This window comes from Esox lucius, chromosome 14 (assembly GCF_011004845.1).
Source record: "Esox lucius isolate fEsoLuc1 chromosome 14, fEsoLuc1.pri, whole genome shotgun sequence".
In the NCBI taxonomy this organism is placed as follows: Eukaryota; Metazoa; Chordata; class Actinopteri; order Esociformes; family Esocidae; genus Esox; species Esox lucius.
The window spans coordinates 8995821-9016162 of NC_047582.1; the positions used below are offsets into that span (position 1 = coordinate 8995821).

Here is a 20342-nt window from a genome sequence, read left to right on the forward strand (position 1 = left end):
AACGTACGCAAAGTTCGATTATATCATTTTTATATATTTTTTTGACACATCGAATAAGCTGTAATGGCATGCAGTAGCGTTATTTAATGTGTTCATGTTTACAAAATGTGACGCAAACACGTTCCACGTGTACATTGTTATGAGGGCCGGTGGTTAGCACGCAAAGTTCAACTTAATGTTGGAAAAAAGGGAATCAGGTCAGGGGTGCTGCTAACCAGTGCGCCAGACATACCATGGGGTATGTTTCACCAAAACCAGTCTACAGTTGTTGAGTTGGTAACCTGCTTGCTCGTTAGTTTTGATGAGTTAGCAGACTTCTTCAGCCACCCCCTGCAATGTGCTTATGACACCAGCGGTACATATTGTCTACGACATACACCTGGCAATAGTGAGTTCACCCTGCGGTAGTCCGTTGAGGCTGTCTGAAGTGAAGGTTTCACCTTGGAAGGTGACGGTCAATTTAGATTTTCCTGTTATTTACGTTGTGTTTTGAATTAAATGAAACTATCCAAGCTTGAACAGACCCTTTATGGTGTATTTATGGTTTTTTTTGTGATTGGGAGAGGTGCTTTTCATCTTCAGGTTACAATCATCAAGTCACTGATTTGAGGTCAGCGAGTTTGTGTTGAATGCGGGTTATTGGGAACTGGCTCTGTGGCCTGACTTGCCCTTCACAGCCCGGCATCTAGAGTGTGGTAACGACAGTTGGAACATTCAACATGACAACAGTACTGCAGATTGATTTGCTGCCAGATGAAGGCCGGGTGACACGGGCATGCGACAACTCTGCCTTTGACGCTACAACGCTGGTCCAGAAAGGTGAGTGTTGGACCCGGTCTGCCATGAGATATGTGGTGATATAGGCTAGTTTATTATCAGGCAGACCTGGCTTTAACCCGGTCTGCCATGAGATATGTGGTGATATAGGCCAGTTTATTATCAGGCAGACCTGGCTTTAACCCGGTCTGCCATGAGATATGTGGTGATATAGGCTAGTTTATTATCAGGCAGACCTGGCTTTAACCCGGTCTGCCATGAGATATGTGGTGATATAGGCTAGTTTATTATCAGGCAGACCTGGCTTTAACCCGGTCTGCCATGAGATATGTGGTGATATAGGCCAGTTTATTATCAGGCAGACCTGGCTTTAACCCGGTCTGCCATGAGATATGTGGTGATATAGGCTAGTTTATTATCAGGCAGACCTGGCTTTAACCCGGTCTGCCATGAGATATGTGGTGATATAGGCCAGTTTATTATCAGGCAGACTTGGCTTTAACCCGGTCTGCCATGAGATATGTGGTGATATAGGCCAGTTTATTATCAGGCAGACTTGGCTTTAACCCGGTCTGCCATGAGATATGTGGTGATATAGGCCAGTTTATTATCAGGTAGACCTGGCTTTAACCCGGTCTGCCATGAGATATGTGGTGATATAGGCCAGTTTATTATCAGGCAGCATTGGCTTTAACCCGGTCTGCCATGAGATATGTGGTGATATAGGCCAGTTTTTTATCAGGCATCACTGGCTTTAACCCGGTCTGCCATGAGATATGTGGTGATATAGGCCAGTTTATTATCAGGCAGCATTGGCTTTTACCCGGTCTGCCATGAGATATGTGGTGATATAGGCCAGTTTATTATCAGGCAGACCTGGCTTTAACCCGGTCTGCCATGAGATATGTGGTGATATAGGCCAGTTTTTTATCAGGCATCACTGGCTTTAACCCGGTCTGCCATGAGATATGTGGTGATATAGGCCAGTTTTTTATCAGGCATCACTGGCTTTAACCCGGTCTGCCATGAGATGTGTGGTGATATAGGCCAGTTTATTATCAGGCAGCAACCACAGGCCGGTTTCTCTTGTTCCCTTTTAGCCCCAGCGTTTTGATCTGCCTCATCAGCTGAGGTTGTTATAAGGTACAACCATCACGCACAGCTAGTCATGCGTGGCAGGCACCCTAGCACGCTGCCATTTTAGGCCCAGAAATGCCAGTCCAGACATCTGGGCCATGGTCCACGGGCCTATACCCGACTCCACACCCCTCATCTTGCTGGCTGTTCCTCGACCCTCCTTAGTCTGTAGAGATCAGAGGTGAGCGGCCGTGTTGCTTTCGTGTGTCAACTCCTTTCAGATCAATATTGATGAAGGCAAAGACCAGATGCAAGGAGAGTGTTTGAATCAGCTGTGTCACTGCCTCAGTCCCCCCTCTGCTTCAGCAAGCTAAATATAGCACGTTTGGCGACTCATAAAACCACTCTTTTGTATTTCTGGGGGCTACTTCTTTATTTAGAGCTTCTGTCAGTGTTACTTTGCGCGTGTTGTGTATTCAGGCCTGCAGCTGTTTCTCCAGGCTAAGACGAACGCCCTTAGAACAGCACTGAAGTTAGGGTTGCTGAGCTTAGCATCACTTATTCAATGTTACACGATGACTGTTCACTGTGAGGGATACCTGGCTCTGTTTAAGAGGTGTGTGTGTCTGTGTGTTGTGTTCCCCACCCTGACTAACCCTTCCAGCGGTCCCTGGCTAGGCATTCATGGACATTTCTAACATTTTGTGCACCGAAGTGCAGAATTTAAGGCCTGGTATTTAAATGTGGCGTGGGCCTGTTGCTCTGGAGCCACCCAGCGAGAAGGAAGAGAGGTTATGAAGGTTATCCTCAGAGCTACGTCTCTATTAGTGTCCCGTTACAGCTGGCAGACCTCTGATGTTTCGGAGACATGGGCAAGAGGGCCGGCACTCTGGTGCCGGTATAGCCTGACGTAGCCGTGGTAACTCTTCCTCCCCCTCATGGCTTGTGCGGATTCTTGTTGGTCAGTGGTTACAGGGCTGTGTTGTGGTCCTGGCGTGGGGATGACAGTTTCACCACACAGTGAAATGTCACCCCGCCTCTTCGGGTCCCTGATTCCACAGAGGGTTCGATTTACCTCCGCCAAACGCCCGTCTAGTGCATGGTGCGCTGGCTTTAGGGCAGAGTTCTTTTCTGGTAGCTTCCGACTTTCCCCTCCGAAAGGCCCTCTGCCCTTCTGGACCTACTTCTGAATAAGATCTGTCACCTCCCCAGAGGATGCTTTTTATGGAATGCGAGCCGGTCTGATTCGACTGCGGATCTTCTCTTCATCCCACGCACTTAGATTGGTATTTAGTGGCTGGCGGGCGGCCAATGTCTTGTCCCAGACGGGGAAGGTAGTACAGGAAGTTGTTAGCAGCCCTGGGTGGTGAACATGTCTGGTCTGGTCCACACCTGGCTGACTAATAATGATGTAATGATGTAATAAGCCTATGTAGTGTCATAATGACACTTTCATTGGTGCAATTGTATCTGTCAGACTGGTTTTACTTCCTGTAATCGTTATTATGGCCCACTACACTTGTTTGCACAAACATGCGCATGGTTCAAAGTGTCCAGTGGCGTTGACGAATCATACAGAAACTATAACACACGAGGTGGTATAAGCACTGGAACCAACATGGAACAACATGGCGGCTGTTACAATCTTGAAGTTGTCACGGAGCAAGATGTTGCCCTTGAGCGACACACTTAACCCGGTTCGTTCTTTTGCGCTACTCCGGATGTGAGCGTCTGCTGGAAGGCCGCGGTAGAAAGGGAACAGCTTCCAGTGGAGACGAGGAATTGCGCGTCCGTCGGTGTGGTGTGAGCGGGGGACTGGGTGAGGCTGGCCAGCATGCTGGTTGTTATGTTAGAGATGTGGCCCAGCCTGTTGGTGAATTCCACTGTGGTAGAGTGGGAATTTGATCGTGAACCCTTGAGTACACAGAATGGACTGAATAGAATTGAGTGCTCCAAATGGATGGTACCGAATAAATGGATAATTGAATGCAGATGGGATAGCCAGGCTTGTTTACTGACGCTATTGTTCGGAGGCTGGGAAGGAGGGGATTAGTGAAATGGTAAGTTATCGAGTTCATATACGCCCTTGCGAATGAGCACGCCCGCACAAGCACACGCTCTCGTTGTCTCTCTCGCGCACACACACTGCTGCGCCCGTGAACTCAGAGGCCCCACCAGATATGCACTGATAAATGCTGACTGTCTCATCTGCAGTCTTGTGCTCGATCAATGTTTTTCAGAGCGCATCACCTGAACGATGAGATGTACAGTCAAAGCATGCGGTTCTTCCGATTTCCGGGCTTCACATGGTTGAAAACCAAAAGCAAATGGAGACTTCATATTGGCGTGCCTCACATGATGGAGTAGTAGTGGATGAAGCCGGCGCTGGACCGAGCGGTGAACTGAGACAAGTGATCCACACCAACAGGGAATAATTCGCACAGCGGTAGGGAAGTAGAGATCCGGACAACTGGGTTGTGTTGTTGTCCCACCGAGTTATCTTAAGGCGCAGGCGCTAACTGGGAGCCTCTGTGGATAGGTGTGCCTTTTAGACAGCTAAATGGGAACATTAGAAGGCGGTGTCCATGTGAAGAGGACTTGAATGTTAGGGAGAGACGTAGCCTCTGTAAAGCTGAAAAGTTTCCTCTGTTGTCGTTTCTTGTCCCGTGACTAAATCCGGTTTAGAGTTCCTGTTGTTCCCGTTGTATGTCCTGGAGTTCTGCCTTGGTGTTTTCCAGCTCCCTTTCAAAATGTTCATGGAATGTGTCTGAAATTACCTAACGACACTGTTCCGCCCCAAAAATTCCTGAGTAAGTCAAAGCATTTCATTTATCGCTTCTCTGCTCGATTTTCCAAGGAAATTTCCAGTGCTAGCATGGAGATGTTTCTTCGAGCATGACCCACACACACATACACACACACACAGATATCACACTTATGTATTCAGTCTAATGATCTGTAAATATTTGTAGTAGTAGTCAGTGTGTGTTTGTGGTTTTCCCTTGATCAAGCTAACATTTGGTTATTCTTTCAACATTTAGGAATGCCCCCCCACCCCCTCTGATCTGGATTCCTCTGGTTACCTATTGGTCCTAACCTTCAGCCGTGGGGTTAGAGGGAGCGGGGTCATTTTGCGTACCCCAGTCTTGGCTTTATATCTCTTATCAGCTGTACTGACCCCATTAGACAAGCGCTGCCTCTGACAACTAGTAAACACACCGTCACCCTGTGGCCCCCCTTAAAGGGGACGTGTCAGTAGAGGATTTTTTTTGTCCCCACAGAGCTCTGAGCAAGTCATAGCCTGCCGATCCCAAAGCAGCATGGGAAAACGGGGGCCCCATGGAATGGTGTCCCGGGAACAGACAAGGCAACACCCGGCAGACTCTGGCAGTTTACGGTTGGAGCTGTGTACCCTGAGCCTCCATCTGCCTGCCAACTACATTCCGAGCACGCCACTTCTAGAAGATTCTATCACTGAAACAGGCTGTTTTTGCCACTCGCTCTGTTTCCCCCCAGTCCTCTTCTGTTCAGTAGGTCAGATAAAAGCGGAGTAGCTGCCAAGCCAGCCGCGTGATCTGTACGAGGAGAAGCCGTCGCCTTTCTTTTTTCCCCTTTGCTTTTTACGGACGGGAGCTCCTAACTATGAGCAACGCTTAGGTTTTAACGAGATGTGTCGCATGTGCACACGCTCTCTCTGTCTCTTTCACTCCGAGTGTTAATCAGAAGGTGCTTATGAGCAATACTTAACCGTTAATGGGAGTTTAGCGGAGTGATCCATCAAAGGCCCGTTAGAGCTCCGGCTGCTAATGAAGACCGATGACCTTATCAGTACTACCTAGAAAGGAGGGAGGGAGAGAGAGGAGAACGAGGAGGGGAGAGGAAGAAAAGCAGACCAAGGGGCGTATAAAAGAGTGAGTGGAAGGAATGAATACCACTCCCCCTCCATCCCTCTCCTTACGGTCTCACCTAACTGAATAGAAACAGCGTTGGCAGGTTGAGGTGTCGTAGCTCTGTGTCGCGTTGTGTGCGTCACACCCGTGGACAGGTCAGTCAGACAGGATGCTTGGTACCAGGTAGATGCTCCGATTAATCCTCTGGGTTTGGACCTGGCGGTGGTTGACTCATTCTGGTTCTGTGGTTTATGTACTCAGCCTGTGGAGAGACCTGATGGCTGGCTTTATCTTGCCGTGTGTGGGTTTGTGTGTGCGTGACCTCCTCACCCCCAGTCATGTCCTTTCTGTAACATCCTGCTTTAACGTCTCTCTTCCTTCTGGGACCCCTCTTTGAATGGAGTTATATTCCCCATCTCCCCCTGTTCCCTGGTCTCTATCTCTCTCTGTCGTTCTCTCTGTCTCGCTCGCTCTGTCGTTCTCTCTGTCTCGCTCGCTCTGTCGTTCTCTCTGTCTCGCTCGCTCTGTCGTTCTCTCTGTCTCGCTCGCTCTGTCGTTCTCTCTGTCTCGCTCGCTCTGTCGTTCGCTCTGTCTCGCTCGCTCTGTCGTTTTCGCTCGCTCGCTCGCTCTGTCGTTTTCGCTCGCTCGCTCTGTCGTTTTCGCTCGCTCGCTCTGTCGTTTTCGCTCGCTCTGTCGTTTTCGCTCGCTCGCTCTGTCGTTTTCGCTCGCTCGCTCGCTCTGTCGTTTTCGCTCGCTCGCTCGCTCTGTCGTTTTCTCTCTCTGTCATTCAATCTCTGTGGTTCTCTGTCATTCTCTCCGTCTCGTTTGCTCGTTTGCTCGCTCTGTCGTTCTCGCTATCTCTCTCTGTCGTTCAATCTCTGTGGTTCTCTCTATCTTTCTCTGTGGTTCTGTCATTCTCTCCGTCTCGTTCTGTCACTCTTTCCCTCTCGTTCGCTCGTTCTGTCGTTCTCTCTCTTGTCCTCTCTCATGGTCCCACTTGACATCTGACTAATGACGGTCAAATTAGAGATTAGGGGATCTAGTGGGCCCCTTGTTTCCATAGCAGCCAGAGTACGAACACACACACACACACCCCTCTGTGTCCTACACATGATCACACATGCCCAACCAGCCCTTCCTGTCTGTTTTAGCATGAAAGCACGGTGTGTGTGTATTTGCTGATTGAATGAATCAGAGAACCAGACTGGCCTGAAGGAATACTGGTTCAGGGTGAGGAGGGAGGGAGGGAGGGAGAGCGAGGAGGGAGGGAGGGAGGGAGAGCGAGGAGAGGGTTCAGAGAGGGGGAGGGAAATGGGAAGTAGTGCAGTGTCCAGAGAGGAAAGCCGAGGGGAAAGGCTATCAGCAGCGTGTGGTAGAAAAGTTTAGCTGGTTCCGTGTTTACGCTTCAGGGCTTACAGTTCATCCGAGAAACCATGTGACCTGTTTCCTATTGGGACAGATTGTTTGTGATGGTGGGTTGGGTGTTGACCATAGCTGAGGAATATATTATCTGGGGCGTGTCATTGAACATCGATACACACACACACACACACCCCAACAGTTGAAACAGTTTTTCTTAGTCACACTCCAAAGCCATATCTATTATAATGTTCTTTGATTGACTGTTATATAACTGGGTTACCCACACACACAGAGAATGTCTGAGTCACTGGTTGAGAAGAAAAAGACACAGGAAGTGCTAGATGTTTATCTTCATCACGTTTAGCTTATCACCTCTGTCTGTCATCTCTTTGTCTTGTCCTTGTTTGTGTGTGTGTGTGTGTGTGTGTGTGTATAAACATTTGTCGTTACCTTTAGAATATGTTACTCATTTACTTCCTGCTTGTTGAGACATGGAAAGTTCTAGCTGGGTTGGCGGTTTTCTGCTGCAACAGGACTCTAGGCGTCAGTACCGGGATGCTGGGTTGGTTACAAAGATGAGGAACCGCCGCTAATGGATGGGACAAAGTGACCGACGTAACCATGGAGAACAGCGAGTGGTGAAACAACGGCTGACTTGAGACAGTAGATCTGCTGGAATGTCATGACATTGTCTTGCCCCTAGTGAGCCTGTTTAATTTGGATCCCGGGTTCTGGAGTAATGAGAACATCTGGAATCACACATTGATAAATAACTTTTTCTTTTTTCTTTGGGTCATTGGGAACTGTCCATTTGTTTGAGGGCGGGCCTCTAGAACAATGGTTCCCACCTCCGGTTCTCCAGTAGCCCTCATGGTTCCTCTTTTGGTTGTAGCCCGGGTAAAACCCTTATGCAATTCAACCCTGTGAGGACCTGATGATTGGCTCAACCGTGGCAACTTTGAATGTGTACTGTTGGGTTACTGGAGGAGTTGGGAACGACTGTTGTAGAAGCAAGTTAGACCCTTAACCTGAAGAAAGCATGTGAGGGCTTGTCTGGTAGCAGGGATTGATGGGGGAAGGAACATGACGTGTCAACTGACAGGTGGGCCTGTGGTCTCCAGGAAAGAGGCCACATGTGTTACGCTTGTAGCACACACAAACACACACACGAACCCCTCCACACATACTCTCTTCCCCTGCACCTGTTGGAGTTGAAAGGTTAAAGGTCATGTGAGTTGGTGACCCCCCCTCCCCTGCCATGAATGCAGTTCACCAGATATGTCTGTCTGTGTTGTGTGTGTTTCTCTCTGCGTGTGTGTGTGTCTGTCGATGTTTAGCTAGGTGGTACAGGGTGGGTTTGAGTGTTCATGTTTCAGAAACCAGAACAGAAACACAGGTTATGGGCAGTAATGTTGTGTGATTGGAAACCGGGACAGGACCACGTTATGGACAGTAACATGTGGTGTGATTGGAAACCGGGACAGAACCACAGGTTATGGACAGTAACATGGTGTGATTGGAAACTGGGACAGAACCTCGTTATGGACAGTAACATGTGGTGTGATTGGAAACCGGGACAGAACCACAGGTTATGGACAGTAACATGGTGTGATTGGAAACTGGGACAGAACCTCGTTATGGACAGTAACATGTGGTGTGATTGGAAACCGGGACAGAACCACAGGTTATTGACAGTAACATGGGCACACTCAGACATTGACCCCTCTCTTCTGTGGACTGTTATAACAGCTGGCTTTTTTGCTCTAAGTTAGTGGGGGAGTTTCATCTGTTATTCTTTACAGTCTATGGTTTCATCATGTCCCTGCTCAGCAATGGAAGGCTTCAGCCAAGACATCTCCATAATCGAGCCCAGAGCCACAGCCTTTCTCTTTCTTTCTCCCTCACTCTCTTTTTTTTTCTCTCTTTCTGTGTGTTTCCCTCACACCTTTATGTACCTGATTCATATTCCGGAATCGTCTCTCCTTGTTGAGTAAATGTTTCCCAGCCTCAGTGAAACCTCTCAGCTGGGGTCTCAGTGTTTGGTCACAGGTTTGTTCTGATGGCCGTCCATCTGTTACGGTGTCAAAACACTATGGCTGGTTTGGTTTCTTTTACATGCCCCCTCTGCCAACACCACTCCAATGGATCTTTTGTTGGGTTGTGTTTTATCCGAGCGGTGAGGGAACGAGACATTCAGGAAAGAGAAGCGTGCATGCGTGCGTTGGCCTGCTGTTTGATGGTCCTCAGGGGAACGGAGAATATCATGAAATGAAAAGAGAAAGGAAAAGTTAATGCCAGACATTTTCAGCCCCCCCACCACACACGCACCTGATCCATTTACTGTAACCATTTTTCAGATGTGCTTTGTTTCCTGGCGCTGGTAATCTGTGTAGTCTGTGTCAGTGTGTGTGACTGATCTGGGTTACACATTGTTTGCTGAAGGGAAGAGCATGTTGTTAATTAGCTTACTGATTTCTGTCGTTTTCTGTCTAAATGTCTCTCTGTCTGGTTGTCTCTGTCTCAATGAATGTCTCTCTCTGTCTCAATGAATGTCTCTCTCTGTCTCAATGAATGTCTCTCTGTCTGAACTTGTCTTTGTGTCTCACTGTTTGTCTATCTGTGTTTCTACTCCCTGTTTCTTTAGGTCTAATCAGATACAGCTCTTGTTTTCTTCAGCTCTTGAGGATAATTTTTCTGCTGGAACATCAAGAGGCAGAAGTCCACTGGTTCATATGTGTGTTTGTGTGACCAGACAGGGTTTGTTAGTTCCCAAGGCCTTGCCCAGTTAATTAGATCCCAGTGAAACCCCAGCTACAACCAACAGTGCTTCTAAACTCTTCACCGCCAATGACCTCCCTCTCTCTCACCCTCTCCTGAGGTTTTTGTCTCAGTCTACTTCATGGAGGTGGTTTTCAACCAGTGCTGTGCGTTTGTTAAGTCTCGTTTGTTGAATAAGGTCTTGTCTCGTTTTTGATGGAGCAGCAGAATTTTGATCTGGTTGTCAGTGAACTCTTCTCGATCCTAGAGTGGGCTTTCAAATCGTTCACCTTCAGATAGTGGATGTATACAGTGGCCATCTTGTACTCCCACAGGTGATTGGGGTTAATGAGGGGATGCTGCCTGGAGAGGTTTAAATGGCCTGTTAACCCTCCGTTATGAGGAGCCCTGAGAGATGTCCTCCGAAGGACACACACTGGCCTACTTTACTCAAGTCCTCATTGACCCAATTCAGAGCTTGCCAAAAGCATCCCCCACCTGCGCATACACACTCCCACAACACCCCCTCATACCAGCCCCCCGTGCCCCCCCCCACCCCTCCTCCGCACACTCATTGTTGGTGTGTACAGAGCATGCTCTCGTCCTATTGGCTGAGTGACAGAGGTAAGGACTGGGAGGGGCTGGCCATTGTCTAATAAAGGCGGGTCTTTGTCACAGTGCTGTGAGAACCCGAATGACCCCTGCAGCCAACCGTCTCCACGGGTAACCAACTGGACAGCCTCTGGCATGACAGGGTCCTTACAGAGTGCCTGTAGGGTGCCATTGCTCTCTCACAGGCCTTGGGCTGAACTGTTTTATGCCCGACTAAAAGCCCATCTCCGTTTACTGGAGCTATAGTTAACCATCCGTGAACTCCATTGGACATCAAATTAGAACATCCTCAAATAATGATTCAGTGATTTCTGGTATTCAATGTGGTAGTTTGGGGTTACGTATTGTTGCCATGGTGGCCAGTTGTGGGTTTGTGCTGAGCTTTGTACTTGTGGGTTACTTCTGGGTGTGTAGTGGTAGTTAAGGGTTACGTCTGGGTGTGTAGTGGTAGTTAAGGGTTACGTCTGGGTGTGTAGTGGTAGTTAAGGGTTACGTCTGGGTGTGTAGTGGTAGCCAAGGGTTACGTCTGGGTGTATAGTGGTAGTCAAGGGTTACGTCTGGGTGTGTAGTGGTAGTTAAAGGTTACGTCTGGGTGTGTAGTGGTAGTTAAAGGTTACGTCTGGGTGTGTAGTGGTAGTTAAAGGTTACGTCTGGGTGTGTAGTGATAGTTAAGGGTTACGTCTGGGTGTGTAGTGGTAGTTAAGGGTTACGTCTGGGTGTTTAGTGGTAGTTAAGGGTTACGTCTGGGTGTGTAGTGGTAGCCAAGGGTTACGTCTGGGTGTATAGTGGTAGTCAAGGGTTACGTCTGGGTGTGTAGTGGTAGTTAAAGGTTACGTCTGGTTGTGTGTAGTGGTTGTTAAGGGTTAGGTCTGGTTGTGCGTGCATGTGTGCGTGTATGTAGTGGTAGTTAAGGGTTAAGTCTGGGTGTGTGTAGTGGTAGTTAAGGGTTAAGTCTGGTTGCTGTGCAGCTCGGCAGTATTATGCAAGCTGCAGAGAGCCAGGAAGAAGGGAAGTGCATTACAGAATGCTGAGCTCAGGGCTCTGGCACGCCGCCAGTCCTCTCTCCACACACACACAAACACACTCACACACACGCTCAGCTGAGGGCTTTCCAAGCTTCCCACCAGCCCTACAGCCCCCCTCCCCTTCTGTTTAGGAATTCTCTCTGCTCCTCCCCCCCTCCCCACCTCCCTGTCCAGCCCCTTCTCTGATGTCTCTAGTTCAGCTGTGGGCCACGCATGACTCTGGCTGGGCAGAACAGGGAAGTGTGTCTCCGTCGCTCTCTCTCTGTGTGTGTGTGTGTGAGTGTGTGTGTGAGAGAACTGGCACATTGTAGAGCAACTGCCAGCCGGGGATGTAATACGTGTGGGTGTCTGTTACGCAAGCAGATGTGAAATGTGAGTGTGAGAGAGTGAGGTGTGTCGGGATGTGAAACGTGATCCCTCGTGTCGCCCTGTCGACAAACTGCTAGGCAGGAAGTGGAGGAGTAAAAGGAGGGGAGGGGGGGTTCTCTCTCTCAACATTTGTTTTCCGCTGTCGCTGGCTGTTGCTCTCTTTCTGTCTTCTCTCTTCTGTGTTGTTAGTCAGCTGTTCCGGTTAGTCTGAGTGTGTTTCCTTATTGAGCAAATTTTGTTTTTAGAGAACTGAAACCTGTGTCTGTCAGTGGTGTTTTTGTTTTGCGTGTGATCTAGCTGGGATATTTGTTTCCATTCGACTGTAATTTTGTATCAGGCTAACGATATTGACATTGTTATAGGTTAAATTTCCTTGCCTCACCTACACCCAGAAGGTATTTAAAGAAAAGTAGACCCATCTGCAGTGTTTGCACTAATGTCAGTTTAGATACAACATTTCACACTATAGACCATATGGAGATCTAATTTCACACTATAGACTGCATAGCGACACCATATCGGCCCATGAAAACGAGGCTCGGCAATGTTTCTTGGTAGAGTCTGTAAAAGTAGCAACGTGATACAGTATCACTCTGGTTGAAATAGCATAGGTGCCCGGGGAGCCCCTACCATACCAAATAACTTTGACCCAGGCCCGCTACTAAGAAACTGCCCCCCTCTCCTGGAGTGCGTATGAATGTACTTTGAGAAAGGCCAAAATAAAACTGAGATCTTAACTTCTCAGTTAACTCCTCCACCTCCCGCTCCTCCTCTTCACCTTAGGGAAATGTGAACACCGTGAAGAGGGCCATGTTATGGTAGTAATGTACAGTATGTGGACCTGTTATGGTCGGGTCATATTTTGGCTAGCTAACTTCGTTACGCAGATCTGTGATGTCAACAGAAGCCAACTTGAATTTAGACTTTGAGCAGGAGGTTTTATTTCATTTGTTCTGAATGCATTTACAGTATCTGTTTTTGTTAATTTCTTATCAGTTCCCACAGTATTGGCTGTTTTAAATGTTCTCCCTGGAAAAAACGGACAGAATTTATGGTAGTCATTTTGTCGGCCACACTGTGATGTCCGTGTCCCATAATGGCTGTGAGCATGGTTTTCAGACCTCCTGCGTTATCGGCAGGAAAACACTTCCTCCCGGACATTCTTCTTAGTTTTCCATTTGTGCATTGTGTGGAGTTGTTGTTGTGTGATGGTATGTGTGTGTGTCTGGTGCGATGTGTGGTGTGAAAGGAGGCATCGGTGACCAGGGCATGACTAGGTAAGCATTGGGACTGGTTGTAGAAAGGAAATGAAAGGGAAATGAGAATGTTTTAGTTGTTCATCTCGCTGGCTCTCGGCTGGTTATGTGTGATTGTGGGGCCCTGACGGGCTATGTGTGACCAATGGATGACCTCTCAACTACTGCATGTCAGGTTTCATGTTTTCAGAAAATAGACAACGGTTGCGTCTTTTAGCATATTGGGCAACCATTTTAAACGGGGATCCAAAATATTGTTGATATCTTCCCATTTCATCTGGCATTTCTCACAGAAACATCATAGGGAGGATTGTTGTTCAGTATTATTTTTATGTTCCTTTCCTTTTTCTTTGTGGTTCAAAACCTGGTTGGTGAACTGTTGCTACATGATACAGACCATCTTATTGGTCAGTGAACTGTTGCTACATGATACAGATCATTTTATTGGTCAGTGAACTGTTGCTACATGATACAGACCATCTTATTGGTTGGTAAACAGTTGCTACGTGAGACACTCTTCTACTGTACTATAATGTCCACTAAAATAAGGTCTGTCTACTGTACTATAATGTCCACTAAAATAAGGTCTGTCTACTGTACTATAGTGTCCACTAAAATATGGTCTGTCTACTGTACTATAATGTCCACTAAAATAAGGTCTGTCTACTGTACTATACTGTCCACTAAAATAAGGTCTGTCTACTGTACTATACTGTCCACTAAAATAAGGTCTGTCTAGAATCTGGAATACACAAATTTGACATTAATTTATGCAAAATGTGTGGTTTGAAACTTTTTAAGTAATGATCCATTTTCTGAGAAGCAGCATCACATTACAGGGAAATGACTTTAAAAGGAACTCCCTCTGCTGGCCATTGGCTAAATGTACAAACCAATGAAGGGCCTTGATTGGTTAAAGTCCTGTAATTATCATTATGAATGTAGTATTGTGTATGTAAAATGGATCATATCTAGTCAGAAAGAGCTGCCATATTTTACATTGCCTGGTAGATATTAGGTTAGTAATAATATTTTGCATCTATCACTGCCTAAAATATCCACTTTCATCATGATTTGCACAACACAAATTTGTGATTATAATTAAAAGGCATGTCATCCTTCCTCTGTGAAGTTTCTCTGTGAAAGTTGCCGAATTAATCGTACTTTATTGACTGGCTAACGCTTCTCCTCTCTTCTTCTCGCAGGGTTCCACCTCAGTGGAACGGTAACAGAACCGGCCACAGCGTCGGAACCCGAGCTCGTCTGCAGCGTAAGCGTCAGCTTTGACCGTTGCAAGATCACGGCAGTGACGTGTGGCTGCGGCAACAAGGACATCTTCTACTGTGCCCACGTGGTGGCGCTGGCCCTGTACCGCGTACGGAAGCCCGAGCAGGTCAAACTACACCTGCCCATCTCTGAGACACTGTTCCAGATGAACAGAGACCAGCTGCAGAAGTTTGTCCAGTACCTGATAACAGTGCATCACACTGAGGTGCTGCCTACCGCACAGAAACTAGCGGATGAAATACTGTCCACCAACTCTGAGATCAACCAGGTTCACGGTGAGTGGAGGAGTGGGCCTCATGTCCCAGAGGGAAAAGATGAAGAGATTACGAAGATTTTTGAATTTTTGTGTGTCCATTATAACTTCATCGTGCTTATGTAGTGTGTTTCAAATGGGAAATACATTTTGAGGTGAGAAAGTTAAAGCACAAAATGTTTCTGTGGAAGTGAAGACAATTAAAATAAAATGGATGGTTTTAAAGGTAGATTCAGCTGTTTGACATGGATGGTTTTAAAGGTAGATTCAGCTGTATGACATGGAGGATCTTAAAGGTAGATTCAGCTGTATGTCATGGATGGTTTTAAAGGTAGATTCAGCTGTATGACATGAATTATCTTAAAGGTAGATTCAGCTATATGACATGGATGTGGAAAGCAAACTGAAAACTGGGTCAATCTTCACACCAACTAAGACTGTTAAGCAGCGATGCATAACTTCTGTGCTACAGTTTATGTGGTGCTGCTTGTGGCTGCTTAGTCCACATTTAAGAGTAGAATGAAAAATTATATTAAATCAGGTGAACACAGAATTCCCGTGACCTGTCCATGTTGGTCTGTTCACGTGTGTGTGGTTATATTTCCCCTTCAGCAAGTTTTATTTAGCAGGGTTTAGGAGTTTTTTTTTTATTTTAGTAGTTTGCGAGGGAGAGCCCAATGCTTTTGCGGAACTATTATTCATTTCCCAACATGGAATGAGCGTTGTGTTTAAGTGTATAACTAAACTCTCTGTCTGTGTGTCTGTGTGTCTGTCTGTGTGTCTGTCTGTGTGTCTGTCTGTGTGTCTGTCTGTGTGTCTGTCTGTGTGTCTGTCTGTGTGTCTGTCTGTGTGTCTGTCTGTTTGTGTCTGTCTGTCTGTTTGTGTCTGTGTGTCTGTCTGTGTGTCTGTCTGTGTGTCTGTCTGTTTGTGTCTGTCTGTTTGTGTCTGTCTGTTTGTGTCTGTCTGTTTGTGTCTGTCTGTTTGTGTCTGTCTGTCTGTTTGTGTTTGTGTCTGTCTGTGTGTCTGTCTGTTTGTGTCTGTCTGTGTGTGTGCAGGGGCCCCGGACCCCACCGCAGGGGCCAGTGTGGATGATGAGAACTGTTGGCACCTGGACGAGGAGCAGGTTCAGGAGCAGGTCAAACTCTTCCTCTCTCAGGGGGGGTACCATGGATCCGGAAAACAACTTAACCTACTGTTCAGCAAGGTAACACTCAGACAAACACATAGAAACACATTCAGATAGAGAGACACATAGAAACACACACAGACAGACACATCAAGATAGACAAGCAGAGACAAAAATAGACCTACAGAGACCGGAATAGAGACAGACACACACATACAGAGAGACAGAAACAGAAACTCACAGCCCTTACCCCCCCCCCCCCTTCCCCAGGTGAGAGAGATGTTAAAGATGCGTGACTCCAATGGTGCCAGGATGTTAACACTCATCACAGAGCAGTTCATGGGCGACCCTCGTCTGGCCCTGTGGAGACAGCAAGGGACCACCATGACGGACAAGTACAGACAGCTGTGGGATGAGCTGGGTAAGGAACAGACACCACTTCAACAAACCACATCAAGACAGAACGAAAGACTGAACTTGTGTGTTTCTAACCTGTGTATAATATAGCGTCTGGTGTGTATTGTAGAATGCCTGTGGGGTCTAAGCGGTGTGCCCTTTATGTTTTGTCTGCTGTGTCTCTTTGCCATTCGCTTTACTGGTATGTAGGTCTGTCAGACCCTTTGTCTTATTTAGGTGATTTGCCATTCGTCAGCTCTCTGCATCTTCCCCTGAAAGAATGGGTGGCCTGTTTCAGTCAGAGAAGAATTTGAAACCCTGAATTAGTTTTTAAAATGTTGTAGTTTGTCTCTTCAGATGAGATGTGGAGCTAGTCTTTGTCAAATGAGATGGGTAGCTGGTCTTTCTCACCAGATGTGTGGCTGGTCTTTCTCACCAGATGTGTAGCTGGTCCCACTTCACCACCACCAAAGCACCCCCCGACCATGACATTGCCTCCACCATGCTTGACAGATGGCAAATGCTCCTCCATCATCTTTTCATTTGGTCTGCACCTCACAAATGTTTTTGTTGTGATCTAAGCACCTCAAACTTAGATGAATCTGTCCGTAACACTTTCTTCCAATGTTCTTGAGTCCAGTGGCTGTGTCCTTTTGCTCATCAGAGTCTTTCTTGTTAATTCGCCAGTCTGAGATATGCCTTTTGGTGACACTGGTGTTTTGCGGGACTATTTAATGAAGCTGCTAGTTGAGGACCTGTGATGTGTCTGTTTCTCAAACTGGACACTAATATATTTGTCCTCTTGCTCTGTTGTGCACGAAGGCCTCCCACTTACTATTCTGGTTAGAGTCATTTGGGGCTGATCTGTGAATGGACGGAGTAGGAGGCCTTGGTGCACAACTGAGGAAGAAGACAATTGTTGATGCTCCAGATACTCAACTTGTCTAAAGAAGGCCAGTTTTATTGCTTCTTTAATCAGCACAACAGTTTTCAGATGTGATAACATAATTGCTAAGGGTTTTCTAATGATCAGTTAGCCTTTTAAAATGATCAACTTGGATTAGCAAACACAATGCGTGTGTGCGTGCGTGCGAGAAGTCAACTGTTTGTACCCGGGATATGCAGGAAAGTGAAACGGCAGCTTGACCCTAACGTAGTAACTGCATTCCGTCAAAATCCTAGCCTAGCAACAAAAAACAACCTCAATGTACTGTACTACAGAAACAACATGCCTGTTTTCATGTTCATTTATAATTGGAAATGTATTAAAACAATTGTGTGTAGCCATTTGACATTTTATATCTATATTATCTAAATACTTATTTCTATGTTTTTAATGTTATAGACCCTGCTTTCTGAATGCACGGTCCTCCTTTTTCTTCTCTCCTTTCCTCTGCTTTCCTTCTTTCTAGAATCTCCATCCTTCTCCTTTCTCTGTTGTCCTTGATGCAGCCTAAACAAAGAGACAGAGGATAACAACTCTTGTCCCCTCCCCCATCCTATTTCCCTCCTTTTCATCCCCCTCTCCCCCTCCTGTTCTCTCGTTTCACCTCTCTGCCTCAGCTCTGTCTCATTCTGTTATCTGCCCTCCTTTTTATCCCTTGTTCATTTTTCGTAATTTCTTGCTCCTCCCCGTCTTCATCTCTCTCTCCTTTTGCTCCCTCCCTCTCTCTAGCCCCCTCCCTCTCTCTAGCCCCCTCCCTCTCTCTAGCCCCTCCCTCTCTCTAGCCCCCTATCTGCCTCTCTCTTCCCTCTCTGTCTTCCCCTGTTTTTTGCAGCATATTTATTTTTAATGCCTTCCATCCCCCCTCTTTCTGTCTTCTATCCACCACCTCTCTACTTCCCTGTCTCCCTTCATCCATCCTTCATCTACCTTTCAGCTCCAGCCTCAGGAAAGCAGTGTGTCATTAGTGTCTGCCTGCCTGCCTGCCTGTCTGTCTGTCTGCCTGTCTGCCTGTCTGCCTGTCTGTCTGCCTGTCTGTCTGTCTGCCTGCCTGTCTGTCTGTCTGCCTGTCTGTCTGCGTGTGACAGACATATGCTTGTTGCTCCCAAACATTTTAATAAAATTGATGATTTTGCTTTTCACAGAATCTAATTCCCTGCTTCGTGTGTGTGCGCGTGTGTGCATATGTGCGTGTGTTCGTGCGTGCGCGTGTGTGTTTCCTGGGTTGATCCAGTGCACCTGTACCACTGCAGTGTGGGTTCTGTGTATTTCCCCACTTTCCTGTCCAAAGAAGCCTAAAAATAAATAAATGTAAAACTTTGTGTGTGTAGGTGCGTTGTGGATGTGCATCGTGTTGAACCCCCACTGTAAGTCGGAGCAGAAGGCTGTTTGGCTGAGACAGCTCCGGAGGTGGAACAGCGTTGACGTTTGTCCCTGGGAGGACGGAAACCACGGCAACGAACTGCCCAACCTCACACACGCACTGCCGCACGGCAACCCAGGTGAGAGAACACACACACCTAAGGAAGTGCTTCAGGTCGCCCATGGCAACCCAGGTGAGGGTGTGCGTGGATTTTTGTAAATCAAGGATTTCTCTACTGCCTTTGTTGATGCCTTTGTCTGTTTCTCGTTGTCTCTGTCTCCTTGCTCTCTCTCTCTCTGTCTGTTTCTCGTTGTCTCTGTCTCCTTGCTCTCTCTCTCTTTCTGTTTCTCGTTGTCTCTGTCTCCTTGCTCTCTCTCTCTTTCTGTTTCTCGTTGTCTCTGTCTCCTTGCTCTCTCTCTCTTTCTGTTTCTCGTTGTCTCTGTCTCCTTGCTCTCTCTCTCTTTCTGTTTCTCGTTGTCTCTGTCTCCTTGCTCGCTCTCTCTTTCTGTTTCTTGTTGTCTCTGTCTCCTTGCTCTCTCTCTCTTTCTGTTTCTCGTTGTCTCTGTCTCCTTGCTCTCTCTCTCTTTCTGTTTCTCGTTGTCTCTGTCTCCTTGCTTCTCATTTAATCAACTGTCTCTCCATGTCTCTGCCCTGCAAGCTAGTCTTATTAGTTTCTGTGTGTCTGATGGAATAAGCCCAATAACACAGACGGGGTCCTCCAGCTATAGATGCCCTCTGCTGCCCCTGTACGTGCCTGAGCTAAATTAGAGAAAATATGAGCCTATCAAAAAAAATGCCTGTCAGGTTACGGAACAGGCGCTGGGCCGTTGGATGGGTATTTCAGCCCGGTAGCTTTAGGTGGCTGATCAAAGCCACGTTTCCTAATGAACATTTTCACAATGTACTCTGGTTTCTCCTTCTCTGCTTACTCTCGACACCCCCCCTCTTTGTCCATCTGTCTGTCTCCCCCCACCAGACTCATCGTCCCGGCCCCACAGAACAGTCTTCACGAGGGCCATCGAGGCCTGCGACCTGAACTGGCAGGACACACACCTGCAGCGCATCATCACACATGACCTCTACACACACTCACACACACACTGTCACCACGACAACCACGACGGTTCGGGGGCACTGTTTGATGCCCGTGGCTGGCCCCTTTGGCACGGTGAGTGAGTGAGTGAGTGTGTGTGTGTGTGTGTGTGTGTGTGTTAGGAATTAAAAAGCAAAAGCAGGGAGACATTTTTACAGCCACGTTTGAGCCAATGTTTTTGTTTAGTTAAGGTAACCCTCCTTGCACTTGCAGAGCACGTCCCTACCGCATGTGCCAGGGTGGATGCTCTCCGGTCACATGGTTATCCCAGGGAAGCCTTACGATTGGCCATCGCTATTGTCAACACTCTGAGACGGCAGCAACAGAAACAACTAGAGCTTTTCCGCAGCCACAAAAAAGGTCAGTTAGAATTGTCTTCATCTACTGTTTTTGGAAAAGAGAGCCTCTCCATCCTGTCTCTATTAACACAGATGTTCAGTGTTGGGTACTAGTGTTTATTCTTCAGTTATTAGTAACTATTCCAATTTTAACTTGTTGCTATGATGTTTTTATGAGGCAAAATTGTATTCAATAAAAGATATCCATAATTTTTATAATAACCTGTAACAAAGCCAGCTTTGATATCCACCACTGTTATGCTAATCATCTGCTAAATATTCAGTGCATTATGCTACTGGTTGGACAGTCTTTAGCAAATGAAGAGCCTGTCTTGTTAGAGATTGCATTCATTTTTGGGGGTGACAAAATCTGGTCTTTGCATTCAACCGAGAACAAATATATTGTTTCTGAACATAA

At 47.0% G+C, this 20342-nt stretch overlaps 1 protein-coding gene across 1 annotated transcript in view; it reads left to right on the forward strand.

Moving 5' to 3' along the window:
- zswim6 (zinc finger, SWIM-type containing 6) overlaps nucleotides 1-20342 on the forward strand; it is a 34711-nt gene that overhangs the window by 3905 nt on the left and 10464 nt on the right. Inside the window, exons 2-7 of the mRNA XM_010877423.5 lie at nucleotides 14331-14687; nucleotides 15721-15869; nucleotides 16062-16212; nucleotides 18462-18632; nucleotides 19470-19661; nucleotides 19800-19946. Of these exons, the coding sequence (XP_010875725.1) occupies nucleotides 14331-14687; nucleotides 15721-15869; nucleotides 16062-16212; nucleotides 18462-18632; nucleotides 19470-19661; nucleotides 19800-19946 (1167 nt within the window). The remainder of the gene's footprint in view (nucleotides 1-14330; nucleotides 14688-15720; nucleotides 15870-16061; nucleotides 16213-18461; nucleotides 18633-19469; nucleotides 19662-19799; nucleotides 19947-20342) is intronic.